This window comes from Dipteris shenzhenensis, chromosome 33, assembly GCF_047967505.1.
Source record: "Dipteris shenzhenensis isolate YYH24624 ecotype China chromosome 33, Dip_SZ_1.0, whole genome shotgun sequence".
NCBI classification, from domain to species: Eukaryota; Viridiplantae; Streptophyta; class Polypodiopsida; order Gleicheniales; family Dipteridaceae; genus Dipteris; species Dipteris shenzhenensis.
The window spans coordinates 10,840,458-10,863,366 of record NC_141628.1 but is presented as its reverse complement, the minus strand read 5'-3'; the positions used below and the strand labels follow the sequence as shown (position 1 = coordinate 10,863,366).

The window sequence follows — 22,909 nt, the reverse complement described above, 5'->3', positions numbered from 1 at the left end:
AGTAGCCCATAATGCGTGGTGTATGTGCACGTGTTGTCTGTTCTTAGGAGAGATGTACACTAGCTTCACATATTCATCGTGTTGGGAGTGTTTATTCCCTTATCAATTTATTTCCCAAAGAGAAGCACTAAGGCCACCAAGGAGAAGTGATTTCCCCCCTCCCTTGTCTCATTTTGTAGGCTTTTTTTGGGGGGGAGGGAGCGCGGGCTAAGCCCAGCAGGAGGTCTTGTGGGGAATTGATTGCCCGCACAGGCGACTTAGGTGAGCGAAAGCTCCAATGAATGGGGTCGCGATGGTCTAGCCATGCTCGAGCTGGAGAGGAGTTCCCCCTCCCCCCTTCTCACTCACACACCCACAGGGTGGGCACTTGGCGATGTGTACAAGCGAAGGTGCAACCTTATGCTCTATGGGGACGAACCTCACTAGGGACCTTTTTTTGCTATAGAAAAGGAACTTCTATTTATGCTTGAAACAAACCACCATACAAATCAGGAGAACCATGGGAAATAAGAAAAAAGAAGAACTGGTTGTCGCTAAGATAAAACTAGCCTATGTCCTGAGAACCCAGCACAATGCCTAGGGAATCTCTAGAACGGGGGCTAACAACCAAGGTGGTGGACTATACAACCAACGAATACTTCTCTCGACGATGCAGAAAATGCTTGTAGGCCAAGCCTTGCTGAACGCTCCCGCCTTCGGCGATCGGTGTAGAACCCAGAGTCCCGCACTCCCAAATGGCACACAAGGCATAAATGATGTCGTGACAAGAGTGGTAGCTCCTGGAGTGGTTCCCATCACCAAGGATGCAACAACGGGCGACCCAGATGTTCCAAGGGATCTTAAACTGATAGGTAGCAGGGGGTTGCTCGAGAGAATCGATAGGTAGCAGGAGGTTTCGCAAGAGAATCGAGCGCGGGCAGTCAGGTGGGTGAACATCGAAAACTCCTGAATGAGAGGTTTTCGATTGCAATCCTTTAAGGCTAGGAATCAGGTGCACATGCAAGCTAGGTCTGCTGGAAGCCTGCTGGACCCTGCCGGAGTTACGGGCACATGTATGACTCTCCATTAAGAGCCGGCCCCATGGACCGGCTGAACAAGCTTGCTCAAAGCTTTTTTCACTTACCTCCAATGCCTCCAAGCACCAGTTAAAGCCACCGCGAGCCTTGAATGCAGCATAGTTAGGGCATCACGGAACCTAGAACCACACCCAAAAAAGGCACGTAAACTACGGAGTGGGCATCTCCGGTCGCCAGGGGGTGCCCCATGCCACCCCCTGGAAAGGAGCTTCTTCTCCGGTGGTGCCTCTCCACAGAATTCGGGGCGGGTTCAAAAATAGGCAACATTCCCGGCTTTCGTGGGATATGCCGGTCCATGGGGACCTGCTCTAAGCCCTCTTGCCCGACCTTGCGAGACCTAGTCAAGCCGGAAGGGAATATGCCCTTGGAAATAGGACCTTTGTCACTCCCAGCCGGATAAACCTCCTTATGTCGCGGCTCCCAATTCTCTAATCACTACATAGCTGTGCTTAAACTCTACAGCTCTTCGATCGAGATTCATCTATGGATCGTACATCACGCACGAATCGAGATTGCAAACTGCCGTAAACTTAAACATCTGGCCTTGATTGCTCAGACAGCGGAGTTAAAGAGCATAGATACGCAACAGGATGCAAACAAAGCACTCCAGCCGGGATTTAATCCTTCAACGGCACTAGATTTGATCAACAATCTCATCTTTCCATTACTGACGGGATTTAATCCTTCAGCAGAACTAGATTTAAGTTTCAAAGATCTCATTTTGCACCCGTAAAAGCTCGGAGCTTTTCTGGTAGTTGCATTTGTGCGAGAGAACGTCCTGATCAAAGGAAGATGACGGACACAACGGACGATATTGCGGAGGAAATTTCTTTCCAAGCTTTTGATGATGATTGCCATCTTCTTGGCAATCTGCTCAACGACTGCTTGCAACGCGAAGTTGGGCATCAATTTACCGACAAAGTCGAACGAGTTCGTCTCTTGGCGCAGGTAAGTAACCCTCCACCGAAAGCTTGACACCGATGTGTATGATGCTGTCGCTTGCAAATAGAATAACCACTTCGATACGGGCTTTCTAGAGCGCATGCAACATGCACATCGCTGGCGTGGAAGATGCAGCGGAGTGGCTGTCTCGGCAACTCGAGAAAGAAATTTCCAGCATGACGCTTGAAGAGGCGGGGCCTTTGGCGAGAGCGTTTAGTCATTACCTTAACTTGATGGGAATAGCTGAAACACATCATCGGTAATTACAAATATTGCATTATTGGACCCTTTCGTGGAGTATATTGACTTCGGCCACCTGTTGAGTTCTTGGGTTTTGTCTCGCTCTCTGACGTTGAAATTGTGAATCGTCAGGGTTCGGAGAACAAGATCAGGTGCCCACGTCTCAAAATCTTGCGATGATGTGTTTGGAAGGCTGATTCAGAGCGGCTTTTCTCAGGATGACGTTTATAAGGCCGTTTGTAGCCAGGTACTTGCTGTACTTCCTTTCTTTCTTCGTATTTCGGATAGTTTGGCAGCGCTTGCTGCTAATTTTCTCACTCGACTGCTTTGTACAGGAAGTAGAAATTGTACTTACAGCTCATCCCACTCAGATTAACAGGCGCACTTTGCAGTACAAGCATTTGCGCATTGCGGTAATTTTGGGATTTAAAACCGATTTCTTATCAGAGCAGTGCTCGTAGGAATGCTCCTTAAGGTTGAACCGTCTAAAGAAAAAGCATATCTGACTTTTAGATAAGCAAATGTTTTAGAGTGCTAGCCATATTGAAGTTTGTAATTTCAGTTGTTCTTAAAGCCAAGTTATCATTTGGTGGCTTTGTCAGCATCTTCTGGAGTACAATGACCGCACTGATTTAACCCATGAAGACAAGGAGCTGTTGATTGAAGATTTGGTATATATCATTCCCTTGCATTTCATTATGAATCACATCGTTGAATAAGATAAGATTAAAGCTTGGAAAGACCATCAGCAATAACTCTAGATTTCTACTCCCCCCGGTGTTATTCTTCTATATACAGCACCCACCCCTGCATCATCTGTATGTTTCTCCATCTCTAGTCATGTAAGCACTGGAAACGCAGGTCAGAGAGATCGCCTCTCTATGGCATACTGATGAGTTGAGACGCAGGCAACCCACTCCTTTGGATGAAGCTCGAGCGGGTGAGATATCACAAAAAAGAGATGCCCAAGTTCTTTTTTTAGTGGGTTCTGCATATGCATCGTGAAATTTTAGCTCCTATACGGTTTTATTTTCAGGCTTGCATATAGTGGAACAATCATTGTGGAAAGCTGTGCCCCAGTATCTTCGACGTGTTAGCACGGCATTGAGAAAAGTAAGAGGCACCATAATTTTGATTTGTAGTCTTTGATATTCCAGTTTTAGAGCTCGATGTATAACTTGAAGCACTGCATTGAGATAAATAGGAGGCAGCTTAATTTTGATTATAGTCTTTGATATTCCAATTTTAGAGTTTGATGTCTTGTTTTGGAACAGCATACTGGGAAGCCACTTCCATTGACATGCAACCCGATAAAGTTTGGCTCATGGATGGGTGGAGATAGGGATGGCAACCCGAATGTTACTGCCAAGGTACTCCAAACAACCTTGAATGTTTATGCATCTGATGGCCTGCAGGGAGCAGCATAATATCTAGGCATTTCGTTGGGATGCCTTGGTAATAAACCTGCAGTTGTTTTCTGACTTTTATGTAGCCTGGATGATGAAAACACGATAATTACAACGCTTGCGGCCAGCCATCCCAAAAGGTGAGAGAGGGCTCGTGCACGTGCCTCTGTCTCATGGGGGAGACGACTACATGCCCCGAAAAAGCTGGCAGGGCCACTGTCCCATTGCAGCCAGCCGTCCCATTGTGGCCAGCCAATGTGTGTCTTCTGCCCAGCATGTAGCGTCATGATTTTGAAACTCCTGGTGCCAAAGGAAGGGTTGGCACTCAAACTCCTTACGACATTGCCAGCTGGCCCGGGCCGAGTCCCCCAAGTAGACGCTGCTAACTATGTAGACTCCTCATCAACAGTGAGTCTTTCTCGATGAGGCGGGCCTCTGAGAAGATCCACTGATGAGAGTGTCGCCACTAGCCTCCTGTGTGGGGGTGTTCCTGAGAAGCCCTCTCTGAAGTAAGAGCTTCCAAGGCTGGGGTGAGACGATGCATTACTAGCTTGCCTAGCAGGGCTATGCTGTGCAATTCTAGATCTATGATGCTGAGCTTGGGGTAGGGTCGTCTGCCAAGCAATCTTGGCTCTAGTGTTTCTAGTACCATGTGAACCTGCCCACAAGAAATTGCACACGAAGCGTCTAAGCTGTCCCATGCAACCCTTGTAAAAACACCAGCAAGAGGCTATATGCTAGGCCGTGGCTAGAGGACCTGGCTGGCCATGTGGGCCCGCCTTGCCAGGGAGAGTTTGGGTGAGCTCCCATACAAACGCTTGTAGCACTGTGGCAATTTGCTACTCTACTAGAATGTCAATGCCTATCCTAATTGCCTCGCTGTCTAGCCTCCCGGCATCCTACGTAAGCCAAGGGAGGCCCCCCAATCCACGATCTCCTGAATCTCCTTAGTCATCTTGACGAAGCCAACTAATTTGGTCTAGTTGATGTTGGCCCTAGATGCTTGACAGTACACCTCGAGGGCACCGTCCGGTGAAAATCTTGCTGCACGCTTCAATTCTTTAACATAGAACTTCTCCAACATATGTCAATCTGCATGCTCCTATGGAGTTTTAGTGGGCTGGCAAAGTGCTTCTTCAGAAGACCTCCCTGCTGCTTCTCTAGAGGAAGATCTACAGCCAAATTGTGAGGCACCACAATGATTATGGCCCCTATTTATAGGGCAGATATCCCTGGGCCCCATAGTCTGGCCGACCAGGCCCCTGCAGCATCTGAGCAGAGGCAGGCAGTTTTCGTGGACCTCTGTGTCCAATGGAAGTAGACCTTCAAATGTAACTATTGAGTTACTGAAATCAGCAATTGGCTGAGGTAAAAAATTCTCTGCTTGCATGGATTAAAGAGATGGTGTCTCCTACTACAACTGTTGGAACCCATAAATATGCAGTCGACAGTCTTGTCATCTAATTTGCCTCTTATCTGTTAAGACACTTACGACACTTAAGACATGTGTCTTACCTTAAGACACCTTTAGACACTTGTTCTTTTTAGTGGGTGCGGTGTAACAACAAACATCGAGTTTGACTTAACCATGCTATCATTGATGGTGACTTCGGATCCAGCAGTGGCAGTGACCTCGCAGATTTGGATTAGGATGAATCTTGAGAGATTTGACTCTTGAGAGTCGAAAGTTTCCTTTCAATTATATGTATCGAGATGCATATTTCATTCATGTCACATGTGATTGACAGACTGTTGCCATGATATTTATATGTATTGAGTAATGATGTTGGTATATAATCTATGTAGCCCCTCTAGGCTCTTGTTAAGTTGTTTATCTAGTTTTTTGAATATCAATATTCAATTGTCAGTTTAAATCTTTAAAGTTGTGAGTCGTGACTTGCAAGCTCTTAAGTCGTGAGTCTTAACTTTAACTTTTAAGTCTCGAGTACATTGTACAAGTGCATTGTTACTTCTTGCATTGTTTAAGGGTAGCTTATTGTACTTCTAGAATCTAGCAGCTAGCTATGCTAGCAAGTTTTACACTTGTATACTTATACATATATCGATTAAAGATTTATTATTACAATGACGTGTCTTACGTGTCCTATCTTTAAGACACTTTAGACGTGTCGTGTCTTAATGTGTCTTACAACCACGGTGAAGGCACATGAACATAAACAAGGAGTTTAGGCTTTCTATCATACCAGGCCTCAGATGGATTGATGGTCTTCAATGCCTTTCTAGGGCCCCTGTTTAGAACATGTGCTGCACACATGATGGCCTCAAGCCAAAACTTGTCAAGCAGATATCTACCCTTTACCATGCATCTTGCCATCTCCATGAAGTTCTGTTTATCCTTTCAGCAACACCATTTGTTTGTGGTGTGTATTATCCCCTTTTTTGCCAATGGAACAACAAGCTCACTAACTCCTCAAATTGTAGGGTTGTGCATTACCCATCAAAGACAAAGTAAGAGAAGTGTGAAAATTCAGGTAGGAATATGGTAATGACGACCATGCCCTAGAAATGACTTCATTAATATTTAGGAGTTGCTCTCCAAGATCATGGAGCTTTGTAAGATGATCAATTATGCTGTCACCTTCGTGCAACTCCCAATTCTCAAGCTCCTTCCTGAGAAAAGCAGCTTCTTGGCCTGAGGCACGGTCTCAAGAATCTCCCATGCATGTTTCAAAGTTGTGCATGAATGGATGTGAGGAGTGATGGATCTCTTGACTGACATAGAATTACAGCTAGCCTGAGTATCAGGTGAGTCCCACCTTCTCTGGTTGTGTGGTAGATGGAGGTGCAGCTTGATGTCCACCGCCCGCTGGTGTGGCAGGTGCAAGATCTGCAAGACATAATTTCTTTGCAAACAATAGATTTTTGCATAAAACTACATAAGAAGTAGTTGTTTCCAACCAACTTGTCCTCCATTGCCAAAACCTGCTAGAGTAGAGGGCCTATTGGAGCAATACAATCAATCTCTCTCTGATCTCTCGTACTATTGTTGCACACGCGCTGAACCCACACTCAGAAATCTGAAGCATAAGGTAATCAAGCAGAACTTCGAATATGTAGGCCATCTTCTTTCGGTCGTATTGATGCCCTTTGGGCCCTGATATGTGCCATGTATCATTATGAAGAATGAATCATCTGCATAAGCCTAGTTATTGGCACTTACGTCACCTAGTACTTTTAGTGTCTTATGACACCTAGTACTAGCGGTACCACTAGGACACTAGGTCCTAGGGTTCTCTTTGATAGTACTTTGTACTTTCATTTTCATTCTAGTTGATGTGACGGCTTCCACTTCTTGCTTCACTCTTTGCATCCTTTTGCTTCCGTGAGCCTACAGTGGTATCAGAGCACTTCCTTCCCGGACCTGCTCCCTACTCCTAGCTTCCTACTTCCAGCTCCAGCTCACGCACTTGAGCTCCATCGTCAAGCGTCAGCTACCAGACATCATGCACAGCTCCGGTGTGTCAACTCGTCCGAATGATTCCGTATAGTTCGTACAGATGTATGGATTTTTGTACGGCGCGTTAGCTCGTCCGTACAGCCGTACGGATTTTTTGTAATGTGCATTAGAATTCGTCCTTACCGTACAGTCCGTACAGTAGTACGGATTTTCGTACTTAACGTCCATACATTTTCGTACTTCGGCATCGGCACATTTCGTACCGGCCGTACAGTTCTGTACCATCCGGAGCAGACATTGTAGTAGATCTGCAATTTTTTGGTGACATTTGGGGCTTATGCATTTGGGCTACGATTTTGTAGGCAGATTACAGATGCTTAGTATATGATCTTCGTGATGACAATGCCATAGTTCTCACTGGCACTTTGAAAAAGGGGCTTTATCACCTTGATTATCACTCAGCTGCACTTTCTATTGAAGCATTTGCTATTTCAGATTCACAGCTTGCTGAAACTCATCTTTGGCATGAGAGAATGGGTCATCTCAATTATAGAGCTCTTGCCAAGTTACATTCACAGGGCATGGCCAATGATGTACCTCAAACTCACACAGTTTCCAAACGTGTGTGTGAGGGTTGTCTTTTGGGTAAGATGCATCGGTTTCCTTTTCAAAAGGATTGTCCAAGTTACATTCACAGGGCATGGCCAATGATGTACCTCAAACTCACACAGTTTCCAAACATGTGTGTGAGGGTTGTCTTTTGGGTAAGATGCATCGGTTTCCTTTTCAAAAGGATTGTCCAAAGTTCTCACAAAGGAAATTGCAGCTAGTGCATAGTGATGTCTGTGGCTCAATGAGGACAAATGCCATCGGAGGGTACAAATACTTCATGCCTCTAATTGATGACTTCATAAGATATTGCTGGGTATATGCTTTAAAAGCCAAATCTGAAGTGTTCTCATGCTTTCAGAGATGGTTGAATATGGTTGAGAATGAATCAGGATGCAAGCTTGTCACCCTCAACACAGATAGGGAGGGAGAGCATATGTCAAAGGGGTTTGATGCATTTTTGGCTTCACAGGGCATTGTTCACTCATGCACTACTCCTTACACTCCTCAGCATAATCCTGTTCCTGAAAGAAAGAACAGGTCCACTATGGAGATGGCTAATGCATGCTTGAGGCCAAGTCCTTGCCCAATAAAATTTGGCTTGTGCAGTGATGTGTGCCAACTATGTGCTGAATAGATCACCTACAAGGGCATTGAGGACTGTTACACCTTATGAAGCATGGAAAGGCAAGAAGACTTCACTTTCACACATGAGAGTTTTTGGGTCTCTCGCATATGTCCATGTACCATCTCAGCTGAAACATAAGCTTGATGATAAGGCAATCAATTGCATATTCATTGGTTACAGCCAAGAGAGCAGAGGGTATTGGTTGTACCAACCAAATACTGGGAAGATTATTGTCAGTAGAGATGTAATCTTTGTTGAACATTCAGCTTCTCCTCTTCTGGACTCCAAAGCTAAGCCACAAGTTGACATGTTTGATGCTTTTGACTCTTGGTTACCTCTTCTTCCCTCAGAGGGGGACTTTGACCAGCAACATGACCCTTCTGCAGGCCCTCCAACAAGCAACGATCAGCCAGCACCCCATGCTGATTTGCAGGTTCAAGGAAATTTGATGGCAGCATAGATCGACACAAAGCCGGTCTTATTGCAAAAGGGTATGCCCAACAACAAGGCATTGACTTTGAGGAGACCTTTGCTCCCACTTTCAAGATTACTACTATCAGATGTGTTATTGCCATTGCAGCCCATCACCATTGGCAAGTGCACCAGCTTGACATCAAGACTGCCTTTCTTCATGCGGATCTGCAGGTTGAAGTTTATGTGACACAACCTCCTGTCTTTGAGGTTGTTGGCTCTGAAAACAAGGTATGCCGGCTGAGAAAAGCCCTTTATGGTTTGAAGCAGGCACCCAGGGCATGGTATGCCAAAATTCATGCGCACTTACTGTCCGTTGGTTTTCAGAATAGCCCCACAGAGTCCACTCTTAATGTTCGTGGGAGTGGATCTGATTTTTTAGTGCTGATTTTATATGTGGATGACATGCTGATCACGGGCTCTGATACTCAGCGTATTGCAGCTTTCAAGGCTGATTTGCAGCAAGCTTTTGAAATGCCAGACATGGGACAGCTGCACTATTATTTGGGCATTCAGTTTGCTCATGTTGAGGGGGGTATTATGATGTCACAGTCCAAGTATATTGGACAGCTCCTTGATTGTTTTCAGTTTGAGAATTGCAAGCCAATCTCTACTCTAGTGGACCCTGGCTTCAAATTTGCAGCTCATGATGGGAGCCCACCATGTGATAGCACTCTTTACCAGCAGGCTGTTGGATGTCTCATTTACTTATGCCTTACAGTATGTAGTATCCCAGCTCAGCAAGTTCATGCACATGCCTAGTTCACAGCATTGGCAGGCAGTGAAGAGAGTCTTCAGATATCCCGGAGGCACTCATGATTTAGTCCTCTTCTATGGTGATCAGGGTTCACTTACCATGCATGCTTACATAGATAGTGACTGGGCAGGTTGTTCCGACACCAGAGTGTCACATACCGGCAACTGTATTTTGCTTGGCAGTTCATGTATCTCTTGGCTTAGCAAGAAGCAACCAACAGTTGCCACATCCAACTGTGAGGCTGAGTACAAGGCAGCCTTCACCGCTACAGTAGAGTGTGTCTGGCTTTGACAGTTACTTACATATCTTGGTATTCGCCAGACATCCTCCACTATGGTCTACACTGACAGCCAGAGTGCTTTGGCCATTGCGCATAATCCCAGTGTTTCATGCGCGTACCAAGCACATTGAAGTCCACTATCATTATGTTCGAGAGCGGTTGTTAGCAAGAGACATAGAGTTGTCCTACCTTCCCACAGAGGACAACATAGCAAATATGTTTACAAAGGCACTTCCTCGTCACAAGTTCGAAGTCTTTCGACAGGTTTTACACTTGGTTTCCTTTGTTACATGATCTGGCATACCTTGTACATTCATAGGTGGCTATATCCTTTTGGATGAACATGTGCCACCATGACTAGAAAATACCAAGTATTCTGAGACGTTTCCAGAATACTTCAGCCCATACCATGGAGGGGGGTTTGTAGGCCATCTTCTCCTAGTCGTATTGATGTCCTCTGGGCCCTGGTATGTGCCATGTAGCGTTAGTTATTGGCACTTAGGTCACCTAGTACTTTTAGTGTCTTATGACACCTAGTACTAGTGGTACCACTAGGACACTAGGTCCTAGGGTTCTCTTTTATAGTACTTTGTACTTTCATTTTCATTCTAGTTGATGTGACGGCTTCCACTTCTTGCTTCACTCTTTGCATCCTTTTGCTTCCGTGAGCCTACAGAATATATTCATCTATGGGCATGGGAAGAATCGCTTAGAGAAGACACACAAACATCCGGCAAGGTGCTGGGGAAAACCGTCAGTCAGAACAGACTGAAATGTCGAGAACTGTAGGGAGCTAGGAAGCTCACACTTCTTTCCATGTGTTGCCTAGGATCATGCCTCAACAGGATACTGGGAGTGTTCTAATGCCTTGTATTTATAGGGGTGGAGGGGCTGGATACCCCCTTGTCTGGGCCAACAGAACTCAGTTGACCAGGGTCTGAAACCAACCTTACAGCAAGCCGACCAGGTCTATGACAGACCCGTCTGGTCTGTGCATCTGCCGATCTATTTGCAGCTTCTTGGCAGGCCTATAAATAGCCCCTAGCTTTGCCTGCATATTTTTGGCTCACTTTGATGAAGCACTATCTACTGTACATTCTAGGTTTCTGTGTTTTAGTGTTCGCAAATGGCAAATTGGTTTATGACAGATGTATTTCAGACGCACGAGTGAAGATTGGTGCTTCTGTTATTTCAACGTCTCTTTTTAGGTTTGTTTTTTGGGTTGCAAATGCCTTGCTCTTGGCAGATGTGTTTCACATCAATGACTGAAGATTGCATACTGGTAGAAAATGGAGACAATGAATGGATACAAACGGGGAATAGATGAGTTCTGATTAAAGTGTTCAATTGATTGAAAAGCTGGTTATCTTTTATGATTGGCAGGTGACAAGAGATGTTTGCTTATTGGCAAGGTGGATTGCTGCTGATTTATATATACGTGAAATAGACAACCTTCGATTTGAGTTCTCTATGAACAGATGTGATGAGAAGCTTGCACAATATGCATCTGAGATTTTAGCTAAAGGTACGGCATCGGATGAATTTCTGCTGACTATGTCTTTGTTACATTCTAAGTTAGACAAAAATTGCATTCCTGACTAAGTCAATATCAAAATTAAAAATTCAGCAGACGGGCATCTGTTTTGGCAAGAATTATAAATAGAGTGGTTGAACCGAGAATGTTTACCACGAGTTGACCTGGAGCTCTTGTTTACATTTCATGGAAACAAGCAATTGGGGGATTCACATAATTGAATTGTCAACATAAATAACTTATTTTGTTACATAGAATAAAATTTTGTCTTTTGGAAATTGTGATAGAACATGAACATGAGGAACACCATCATGAGAGCTGGCTCCACCAACGCAACCACAGAGTTCATGGGAAGCATTCAGAGCACCATGTTTCTGCTCTTCCAACTCACCTTCCAGCAGGTGCTGATATGCCTTCTTGTGCTGGTAAGTACACTTTTCATGTAGTTCTTGAGGTCGAAATTTACTGTAACAGCTGCTGTGTACGATTTCATTTTTGGGACAACATTGATAAGACATTTGTCCTTGAATGGATCATACAAGTGCTTGTGTGTGCAAGCTGTCTTTGTGATGGAGACCCATCTTATCATGTGTGTACCTAAGCATTTTAAGGGCATTCGACAGAAAGAAAACTGTACACCACCTTTCAAAATTTTATAAGATTTGCAGCATATACTTTCCAGTCCTTAATGTCACAGTACAAGGACCTGATGTCTTTTGGAGATTCATAAAGGAGATAGTGAGCTTCAAATTCTTTTTCTGTTCTAATTTGAAGTCCTTGTAGTGTTTTGTATTGGTAGTCTTGCAAACCAGCTTCATAGTTTCAAAGTCCAGGACACTGTGTTCTTACGTCAAACATAAATTTGTATTGGTAGTCTTGCAAACCAGCTTCATAGTTTCAAAGTCCAGGAGACTGTGTTCTTACGTCAAACATAATTTTGCTTGTGAAGGGTGAGGCAAAAGCACGTGTAGAGTTCAGGAATCTTAAAAAATGTGAGCATCTTTGTGTTTGAATTGGGAAGGCCATTTTTCACAGGATTCAACTATTAGTGGTCTACTTTCTCACGGGAAAAATGAGGATTTAATTGCATCATAACTCCCATTAAATCTGCATTTCTGCTGGCAACTTGGAGCATAATTGGCCTTTCACTGCATTGGTCACATCATAGGATTGCATAATCTGTCCTTTATGTTTGGATAAGATCAACTGGTTCAGCAACTAAGCAGTTGCAGCATGTATTCCCTATTAATTTTTCATAATAGCCTAACCATACGACTCGCTGTTTCAGCCTAGGAAAGAGGTTGAAAAACACAATTAAAGAAACAAATGAGGGGAAAAGAGGATGAAAGAAGATCTGCAGAATGTCAGAAAAACCTATGAGACCAAAATACTGAATTACATCATGGTCATATACCCCATGGTAGGGAAACTATAAATGGCTTGTATGCCTCTATGATACATAAAAGGAGAAAACGTAACTCTGGATTACATACAAGAAATCAAAAGAAAGGAATTCTGTCTTAAATACATAAAAGAAAAGAAAGAAGCACCTAGATCAGGGAATTGTATTAGGACAAGCGGGACACCCACGCGGGACATGTGGGTTTATTGCTCAACAGCGCGGGGGATATCTTCAATGTTATTTGTAATGGGGTTCGTGTGTATGATGATGTGGTGTTTGCTTCCGTTCCTGTCCTTGGTTCTGGGTAATTATGGTGTGAGCTCTCAAACAAGAAGTGCAAGCATGATTGACTCAGAGGTATCCCTCTTTGGATGTGTCGGTGTTTTTAGAGGATGAGTTTGGGCATGTTCCTGGATTCATGTAGATATATGTATTAGGGGCTGATGTTGATGTCTTATGGGCATTACATGCGGCCCACTTGCATGACTGTGGAGTCCTTGTGGGACTCTCACATGGATATTCTTCGTTTGATGCCTTAAGACTACGCTGTATGGGCAGAAAAATGCCCAGCCAAGGGGGCTGGAAGGCGTAGCAGAGAGTATTTATAAGGCAGGCAATGGTCCTTCCCTGTAAGCCTAGGAGTGAGTAATTTATAGGGCATGCAATGGGCCTGCCCTCTAAGCCAACTAGGAGCCAACCAGGGCCACCTAGAGGGCAGGGTTGGGTTAGTCAGGTTGGCCCCTGGAAGACATTCCTTTGGGTTGGCCCATATTTGCTGACTGGCTGGCTTAGTTGGTGAGCCGGTCTGCTATAGAGGAAGCACATACTGCTCCTCTTTCATTATAAAAGGGGCTGTTATGTTCTATCCATTGAAGCCTCCGAAGGCATGCAAAAGACGGAGGTTGCAGCAGAGATTGAATGAGTGCTTGACACTTGTAATGCGGTCAGTTTTGCAGCCATTCGAGCTGTAGGTCGTGCATGTGCAGAGGGTCACATCTCTTCCTATACTCTTCTCATGGTCCTGCATCCACTCCAGCAGCGATGTGCATACTTCACATAATCTACATCTTTGAAACAGAGACTCTTGGAAGCCTTGAAGCCTGCTTGTCAAAGTTATGTGATCTTCTCCCCTTCCCTCGTGCTATGTCATGTAATCTTTATCTTTGAAACAGAAGCCCTTGGAAGCCTTGGAACCTACGGGTCAAAGTAATGTGCTCTTCTTCCCTTCCCTCATGCAGACCTTGTCTGCAAATCTGTAATTCTTAACCTGAAAAGATTGGAAATTGTGACAATGTCCATTTGCCTAGGGCTTCCATTTGAAGCCATTCATTGCACCAACCAAGCTGATTTGTGAAGAATTCTCAGAGAATAGGGGAGCAAATCTCTGCTACTGCCACAGCAGAATATGGATCCCACTAACTCCTTTGATCTCACTCCAATTTGCAAACAAGTAAGAGGATGGTAGAGAATACTCAGATTGGGAATTTACCCAGCAAGATAGGCAAACAAAAATGTCCACAAAGTGTGGCTTGAACTCATATGAAACCGTCATGCAGATAGAGAACCACCTCCTTCAAACACCAGTGGAAAGGAGGAGAGGAGGGTTTATTTCATTGTTTCCCTTATCAAGACAGATGGGTGTAAGCTTAGCAGGGAGGCAAAGTTGCTTCAATATTAGTTTTGTGCAAGTCTCCTTTTTGTACATTGTGAAGATATGGTCCTGTCTTACCATTCTTTCCATTTTCTCATCTATATATCATAGTGTTGACGCTCAACTTAGTTGTTTTTCCAAACTGAACGTTCTGCTTCAAGTTCTTAGTTCTCCACTTAGCAATATTGGATTTGTTCTAAGACCTGAATCAGGAGGATTTAATGGTGGTTTCAATAGTTGTAAATCGGTTGCCTGCACCACATGAATTATCTGAGTGAACAAATTAGAGGCCAGGTATATGTTTGGGGCATTCTTTGTAAACTTATTCATTGTATATTTGTTGCTTCTGAATCAGCATGATAATTTGATTTTTAAAAGCTCGCATTTGATTGCAGGCACTGATGGAGAGTCTCAGATACCCATTCTGGAGCTACCAGTCAAAGATGACATAGACATGCTGTCGACGTTTCAGGTTTGTATGACCAAGTTTAAACCTATGGATGGAGTTGATTTCTGAAATCCACAAGGAAGATTTTCAATGCTTCATGTATATAGTCGAACAATAAGCCCTACGAATCAAATGATTAAGAGTGTCAAGCTGGTTCATGCAGGCTACATCTGCTGGTACTACTTCAAGCTCAGCTCTACAATCAAAAGAGTCATCACCAACAGCTGCAAAAGCTGAGCACACAAGTGTTATGTTTTCTGATTCGGAACAATTATCCAGTAATGGAATACACTCAATCCCACCAGCTTCAACAAGTACTGGAGCAGTAACAGGGATGGGCCCGCCGGGGTTGAGAAAGAAAAATATTTCAGAGTCTAATTTAAGTAAGACAAGTGTCGACAAGCTACTCTATCCTAGTATGAGTGGACGTCCTGACATTGCTCCATATAGGGTTGTTCTAGGACATGTCAGAGAAAAGGTGATTGGATTCTTCTAAGCTCTGTGATAAGGATCAGTTGCAATCTAGTCAGCAGTATTATTAGGAATACTTAAAACAGTTTTGCAGGGTACAAATCCAATAATTTGAATGTAAATATTGAAGCTTGCATAAATTAGGAAGATAGGGATTGAGGAATGCAAACCCTGACAGCGTCTTATTGTTGCAAGTAGCTAATCAACTCACGCAGACGTATGGAGGAGCTTCTTGAAGGGATCAGTTGTGACTATGATCAATCAGAATATTATGAAAAGCCGGAAGAACTTCTTGAACCTCTGCTGCTTTGCTATGATTCTATGGTATGATTAATTCATGACCTCATATATTTAAGCAGCATGAAGTTGGCCTTTAATGTCTTCTACTTCCAACTTTCACAAACTAAAATTTGGCCCTGCCCTGGTTCATATACAAGCAAGCATGCTTTTCGGAGGTCATGGCGGATGGCCGGCTTGCAGATCTTATCAGACGTGTGGCAACTTTTGGGATGACATTAATGAAGCTTGACTTGCGGCAGGTGACATAGCACTTTTGAGCTTGATAGTAATCTGTTGTAGACTACCTAATCGTGATGAAATCCATGCTTCCACTTGCTAACCAGTTGCAGTTTCGATCTCTTTGAGTTACAGGAATCAACCAAGCATACTGAGACTTTGGATGCAATAACTGAGTTTTTGGAAATCGGCACTTACAGCCAATGGGATGAAGATAGAAAACTGAACTTTCTCACTACAGAACTAAAGGGAAAGCGCCCTCTTCTTCCTCCTACCATAGAGGTAATGTTATCTGTTTTCCTCTTCGTGGCAATGCCGCAATGTATTGATGACCAGATCCCTTTCGAGTCTCCAAATCTTTCTCAAAATATTGTTTCAGATGTGATATAACTTAAAAGTGTAAGTTTTGCAAATAGAGAAGTTTAGTTGGCTATTATTTAGTTGAAGTGAAGCATCAAACATCTATATGTTAAATCAAACCCCTCTCAACTTGCTGTTAGCATGCTCCGTCTGCATGAATGAAATGCAAACTCAGGCTATACTTTTGCTGCTTGAACCTGAATTCATGCTCTGAAAGACTTCTGACATCAATGCATGGTTGAGAGAATCTGGATAGGAGAACTTGGGCTAATGGCATGCCATATAAGTGTCCAAATAGAGCAGCCTAGTCTAAGGCTTACGGTGAGGCAAAGCATGAGACATATGGGTGTCCTCTTACCTCCACCATCTGATCCAAATTCATTTAATCCCATACACAGCTTGGAATAATCTTGATCCCAAGTGGGCAGATTGACCTATTATGGATATTGACAAGATCGTTGTGTGCACAATATTGAGATAGCACAGCATTTATGTTAGAATGGATACCAAGGCACCCAAAGACAAGGAATACCGGAGCTTCTGAATCTTTTTTGGAACAAGATCTAGGAAGGTGGGAGGACCCTTTCTTGTGATGTGAGAATCACTTTTGATATTGTAAAGTCATGGCTGCTGGATATTTCAAAGTGAACTTGCCCCTTGCTCTAAATGTGCATGGTCGAGCTTAGATGGGATGATCCATTAACAAAAAGGAAAATTAGGCAAATAGGGTCAAATGCAGGTATGGGTCAACATTGTTATTGTTGTTTGTGACTAAATACTTTGTGCTACGATCATGACTGATATCTAAGGCCTCCTTGGATTATCTTTGTCCACATTTTTACAAAAAGACGGTCATACTTACTGGAAATGTTTTGAAACTTCAAAAAGATTCTGAAACTCAGACTAAGTTTTAGAATGCTTTAAAAGTTGGATCTGAATTTTGAAAACCTGACTTTGTCCACATTTTTACAAAAAGACAGTCATATTTAATGGAAACTCAGACTAAGTTTTTAGAGTGCTTCAAAAGTTCGGTCTGAATTTTGAAAACCTGAAGCTCCTTTCAGGCATATATCAGCTTATATTCTACAGGCCTTGGAAATGTGAAAATGAAATAATATTAAACACGCAAGAAGGGATACTTGCAAGGTCAAACGTGAGACTTGGCAAAGTGAGTATTATGTCCGTGTTTCATTGGTAATAAGATGTTTCATTGGTATTGAGTATTATGTCCGTGTTTCATTGGTAATTTTTGAAACATTTAGAAGCATTTTGGAGGATGTTTTCAATGGAACATGCTTTTGTAAACGCTTTATGCTAGAACCTAGGTGGAGGTCCGAAGCCTCTCTTGTTCTTCTTGTTGTGTTGTCTTAAGAGTTCTTGTTCCCGTTTCCCTGTCTCCTCTCTGTCTTTGGGCTCCTGCCTCTGCTTGGTGTTTGCGAGCGGTCTCTTCTTCCTAGAGCTTCTTGCGGCCTCTTCTTCTTGGGCCTTTTGTGCTTGTTCCTCCTTCCTGTTCTTTGTCGGTGTTGATCTGGCGGATGGTGCTGATAATAATTTGATGTCTCTATCCACATCACCATAACCTTTTGGAATGGGACTCAATGGCAGGGGTGTTTGCGGAAGCTTTTGGGAGAATTTGAAAGAAATTTTGGCAGAGTTTCGATACAACAGAAAGTGAGGTCCTGAAAATGAGGTAGGCTGCTTATATAGGGAACCTGGTAAAGCAGTGAGTTAGCTTTTGCAAATAGCGCAGTGAACTGGCTTTATTAAAGCAGCGACTGGCGTTAACAAGGAATTATACCAGTGACTCAGTGTTAATAAAGCAGTGGGTAGATGCTATTAAAGCAGTGACTGGCTTTATTGGGATAGCTTGTCGCTGGCAAAAGGAAAGGAGAGAGCACACCCCATGAACCAAACTGCAAGAGAGAAGAGAGACTGCAAGGGATCTCAGGGAAAAGCCCTCTATTTGGTAGGCAAAACCTCCAACTGTGACATGATGCAACAATGGGAGGGGGGGCCTATATATAGCCTCACCCTGTCTGACTCGCCCTTTATATAGGCCTACCCATGACGCCTCCAAAGGGCTGCCATCGTGGCAGCAAGCAGGCTACAAGGAGGCCCTTAACAGCTGTGCATATGACCAGCACCCCTCCTGGATACACCTGCAGACACGTGTCTCCAAGGCAGCCTGCCAACATGCCCATCGGGCCCCAAGCCACGGGATGAACTGGCCTGCACTGATCTGGTCCCATCCTGGCATCTGCACAACACCAGGTGGGGCCTCCACATAGGCAGATCTTCCCCAGAGGTGGCTGGATAGACCACTAGACCCTGGCATCGGCACATGCCCTGGTACACGTCCAAACCTACTCTACACTATCCTCACAAGGGTGGGTACACCCACAATGAAGGCCCTCAGTCTCTACTTAACACATGGTATGCTCTAACTCCAACAGTTCAGAAGTATGGCGAGCATTTTTTTGTGTCTTATCTCCCCCCATGCGAGCATCTCTGCTAATTAGCCCTTGTGTATCTATAGCCTTTTCAGCAGTCTTCCTCCGTTCTGATGTTGTTTGCTGCTTTGATGGAAAAGTCATGACTTACTTTCTCTTCTCCTCCCCTTTCGTAGAGGTCTTTGACAAACTGTATCATGTCTTTCTATGTTGCTTTCCTCTCCTGAGGTTTGTTGCCATGCAATTTCTGGAAAAATTCCTCGGCTTTTGTTTTAGCTCCTCGAAACTTCCAATTTGCTTGCTTTTAAGAAATAATCTCTTTTTTTTACTCACCACCTATTTGTACGCTCAGACTTTGCCTTCTTTCTATATTGTATCTGCTGTTTTTCAGGCCTTATTCACAATTCTGACATTAAGGGCTTTTTCCTGTTGCTCTTTTTTCCTCTCATTTTACTGTTTACTATATCATCTATAGTGTTTATGATGTCCTCTGCATATATGTGGCCTGCCAACTGATCGCAACGAAGATCCGTACAGACCTTGGTTGAGTTGGTGCTGATCCTGATGCAGATTTGTATCTACATAGAGAGCTTGCGATGCATATATGTGGCCTGGCACTGATTGTGATGCTGATTTGTGCCCACGTACAGAGCTTGGTTGGGTTCTGATGTAGATATGTACCCTGGCACTGATATATATATATATATATAGAGAGAGAGAGAGAGAGAGAGAGAGAGAGAGAGAGAGAGGGGGGGGGGGGGGGGATCTGTTTTTAAGAGAGAGAGAGAGAGAGGGGGGAGGGATCTGTTAAAAACTGAACATGTTTATTGTCATGGGTTTCAAATTATACACTTATGTCATTTGCTCATCTGTAGGTTTCTTTGGAAGTAAAAGAGGTGTTGGATACCTTCCGTGTCGCAGCAGAGCTAGGTAGTGATTCTTTGGGGGCTTATGTTATCTCAATGACTTCAGAGGTTTGAAATCTCCTTTCCTCTCAGGCTCTTTCATCACTACTTTCATTCGGTCTGTTGTTCTAGCTTATCTAATACTTATGTTAAGAAGATCATTAATTAAGGCTTACTCTTCATCACAATAGTTTAATATAAAAATGCCACTTTGTTTATGCAAGTTCAGGTTATTTAAAGAGCAAGAGAAGAGCTCCGATAAATCATGTGATGTGTTTCGTGCTTTCTATTGCATTGTCTTTGCAGGCAAGTGATGTGCTGGCAGTCGAGCTATTGCACAAGGAAGCTCGCTTGGTCTTAAGTGGGGAGCTTGGAAAACCATGCCCTGGAACCACGTAAGAAAATAAGATAAGGCGGCAAGATCTAAGAATATATCTCATACTTCTCTATTCAGTTTAGTATGCATAAGGACTTCTGTATGTGGGGATATGATTGGTTTCTTACGACATATGGGTTGCAGCCTGCGTGTAGTTCCTCTTTTTGAGACTGTTAAGGATTTACGAGATGCTGGAATGGTGATTCGAAAACTTTTGTCAATTGACTGGTATAGACAACATCTCATACAGAACCATCAAGGACATCAAGAGGTTTGTAAAAGTTAAAATCATGTTGGATGCACACTTTTTATATGTGGTTGAGCTTCTGAATTGTTTGTTCTGAATCTGTATGAATAAGTCCATGTACAGGTCATGCTTGGTTATTCAGATTCTGGGAAAGATGCTGGTCGTTTCACTGCAGCCTGGGAACTTTATAAGGCACAGGGGGATGTTGTAGCAGCCTGTAAGGAATTTGGTATTAAAGTTACATTGTTCCATGGCCGGGGAGGAAGTGTCGGTCGTGGAGGTGGTCCTATGTATCTTGCTATTCAATCACAACCACCTGGTTCAGTCATGGTAAGGCTTGAAGTTGACATTTGATTTTAGAATTTGAGTTACGTTTAAAATTATGCAGTCATGTACCCTCTTTGTGAGTGTATATTTGATAGTATGTTTCTGCATATTTCTTGTTAAACAGGGAACACTTCGCTCAACAGAGCAAGGTGAAATGGTCCAAGCGAAATTTGGTCTTCCACAGACTTCAGTTAGGCAACTGGAGATCTACACCACAGCTGTACTGCTTGCTACTCTGCACCCTCCAGACCCTCCACGTTCTGCTAGCTGGCGTAACGTTATGGAAGAGATTTCAGAAATCAGTTGCAAACAATACCGAAGCTTTGTATATGAAAATGAAGAGTTTCTGCAGTACTATCATGAAGCTACCCCTGAAGCTGAACTTGGAAATTTGAATATAGGCAGTCGCCCAACACGCAGAAAAAAGACAGGAGGAATCAATTCCTTACGTGCAATCCCCTGGATATTTGCCTGGACACAAACAAGGTTTGTTCTTCCTGCTTGGCTTGGAGTGGGTGCAGGCCTTGAAGCAGCGTGTTCTAAGGGGTATCTGGAAGAATTGCAAGCTATGTACCGGGAGTGGCCTTTCTTCCAATCAACAATTGATCTCATTGAGATGGTGCTTGCCAAGGCAGACCTTTCAATTGCGAAACATTACGATGAATTATTGGTGGCTCCTAATAGACAACAGCTTGGTGCAGTTTTACGTGAAGCCTTCCATGTGACTGAGAAATATGTTTTACTGATCAGTGGGCATCAGAAGCTTTCAGAGAATAACAAGACCTTGAAACGGTTGATAGAGAGCAGGCTGTGTTACTTAAATCCAATCAATATGCTTCAGGTCGAAATCTTGCGCCGCCTGAGGCAAGATGAGAACAACCCTAAATTGAGGGATGCCCTTCTAATCACAATCAATGGAATTTCTGCTGGCATGCGGAACACTGGCTGACGTATATGCTATGAAAATTTTGTGTCTTACATAAGATGAGAACAGCCCTAGATCAGCCCTACCCATTACACTTAAAAAGTATTTCTGGCTGGCACGTGGGACATAGCATGCGTTCTATGAATATTGCCCCAAAGCTATGTACATGAAAAATGTCCCTCAAAAGTTATTCACTGTGCTGATGTACATGTCTCACATCAAAGTATCTTTTGATCCTTATTGAGGCCACCTCTTCTTTTTCCCAGGTGTGTTGAGGAATTTAAAGAGCCATTGTTCATTTCAACATCATGCCTTTGATTTCATATCTGACTGTGTTTTCCTCTGGCTACAGAGCTCATGTGTTACTCTTAAAGACGGACTGAATCTTGAGGAAGTCGTCATCGTTCTTTACAGAAATATTGCCGTAATTGCTAAAGTTACTGCTTTTGGGGTTTGATGGCCTGGCTTTCATACTTTTTTCTGTAGTCAGTGTGCTGTGTGGTGGAAATAACAATTGTATAGCAATAGTTTTTGTTGTAGATCTAAATTGCACGTCTATTCTTGCAGTGGAACTCTATTTTCATTACCTACACCACTATCCTTCCAAGTTTTTCCACAAGCAGGTTGCCATGAAGTCCTTTACATGCAATGCCTGCATGAGCTAAAGACACATGGCTCAACTGCACCCTTAGTCCTAGTCGCCGTCGTGCCTGACTGCCCATATGCTGGAGGATCTTTAGGATGAAATGCTATTGCACTCTATCATATGCCTTGTTGACGTCACATCCAAATAGCACCACCTGCTCGTTGTAGCATAATCTAGCTTCAAAATATTCATGGTATTTTGAATAAAACACAACCTTTTACTGTTTTTTTAAATTGTTCATACTCAAACATGATTGGAGAAAGATTGCTGGTTTGATATTTAATGAGAGGTAGTCAGGAAGTAGTTGTATGTTAAATTGTGCCATCTACAATTTGTAGTTCCTAAGCATTTCTTGAGTTTGGTGTTGCTGATTTTGGCATAGAGGTTGTTGCTAATCTTTAAGAGCCCTCGTTGTGTTCAACTTGTAGAATTGCAGTCTTTAAATATCTTGAGGCAATGAGACAATATGAAGAGCCAGCATGTAAGCAATGTCCACAAAAGGATTGGCAACACCAAATATGAATAACAAGGTGTTTTTTGTGTGATAGCAGTGGATTTTATCATCTTGCCGTGCTAATTAACGTTCAAAAAGGGTTACAATCAACAAAGGCTACATGAAAGGTATACAATAGCTTGTAATTTTATGCATTTAAATGTCTAGGTAGCCTTCATTTGAAGTAATGTAACCACATGCCTTAATACTATTTTCAAAGGCAAGATTTCCACCGTCGGAATGTATCTCTCCAATCTAGTGACTTATATGGCTCTCTTATATGTCCTCTATTATTAATTCCCTCATCAATTCCTCTATTATTAATTCCCTC

General features: G+C 43.3%; 1 protein-coding gene across 1 annotated transcript; it reads left to right on the top strand.

Annotated features, from left to right (window-relative positions):
- Positions 1-1,384: 1,384 nt before the first annotated feature.
- Positions 1,385-21,783, top strand: PPC4 (phosphoenolpyruvate carboxylase 4). The gene is made up of 20 exons (XM_087371462.1): positions 1,385-2,024; positions 2,114-2,277; positions 2,391-2,505; positions 2,594-2,671; positions 2,861-2,929; positions 3,120-3,198; positions 3,295-3,371; positions 3,533-3,628; positions 11,211-11,352; positions 11,649-11,786; positions 14,810-14,886; positions 15,026-15,340; positions 15,532-15,657; positions 15,771-15,872; positions 15,985-16,131; positions 19,535-19,633; positions 19,871-19,959; positions 20,085-20,211; positions 20,311-20,517; positions 20,639-21,783. Exons 1-20 carry the CDS (start codon positions 1,869-1,871, stop codon positions 21,461-21,463), a joined length of 3,228 nt encoding a protein of 1,075 aa, XP_087227588.1. The 5' UTR covers positions 1,385-1,868; the 3' UTR covers positions 21,464-21,783.
- The last annotated feature ends 1,126 nt before the right edge of the window (positions 21,784-22,909 follow it).

Bases quoted from the DNA above. Each gene is read 5' to 3' on its own strand.
- PPC4 (XM_087371462.1), top strand. From the start codon at position 1,869: ATGACGGACACAACGGACGATATTGCGGAGGAAATTTCTTTCCAAGCT. The intron at 2,506-2,593 runs GTACTTGCTGTA...TGCTTTGTACAG, and splicing joins ATAAGGCCGTTTGTAGCCAG to GAAGTAGAAATTGTACTTAC. The intron at 11,787-14,809 runs GTAAGTACACTT...ATTTGATTGCAG, and splicing joins TGATATGCCTTCTTGTGCTG to GCACTGATGGAGAGTCTCAG.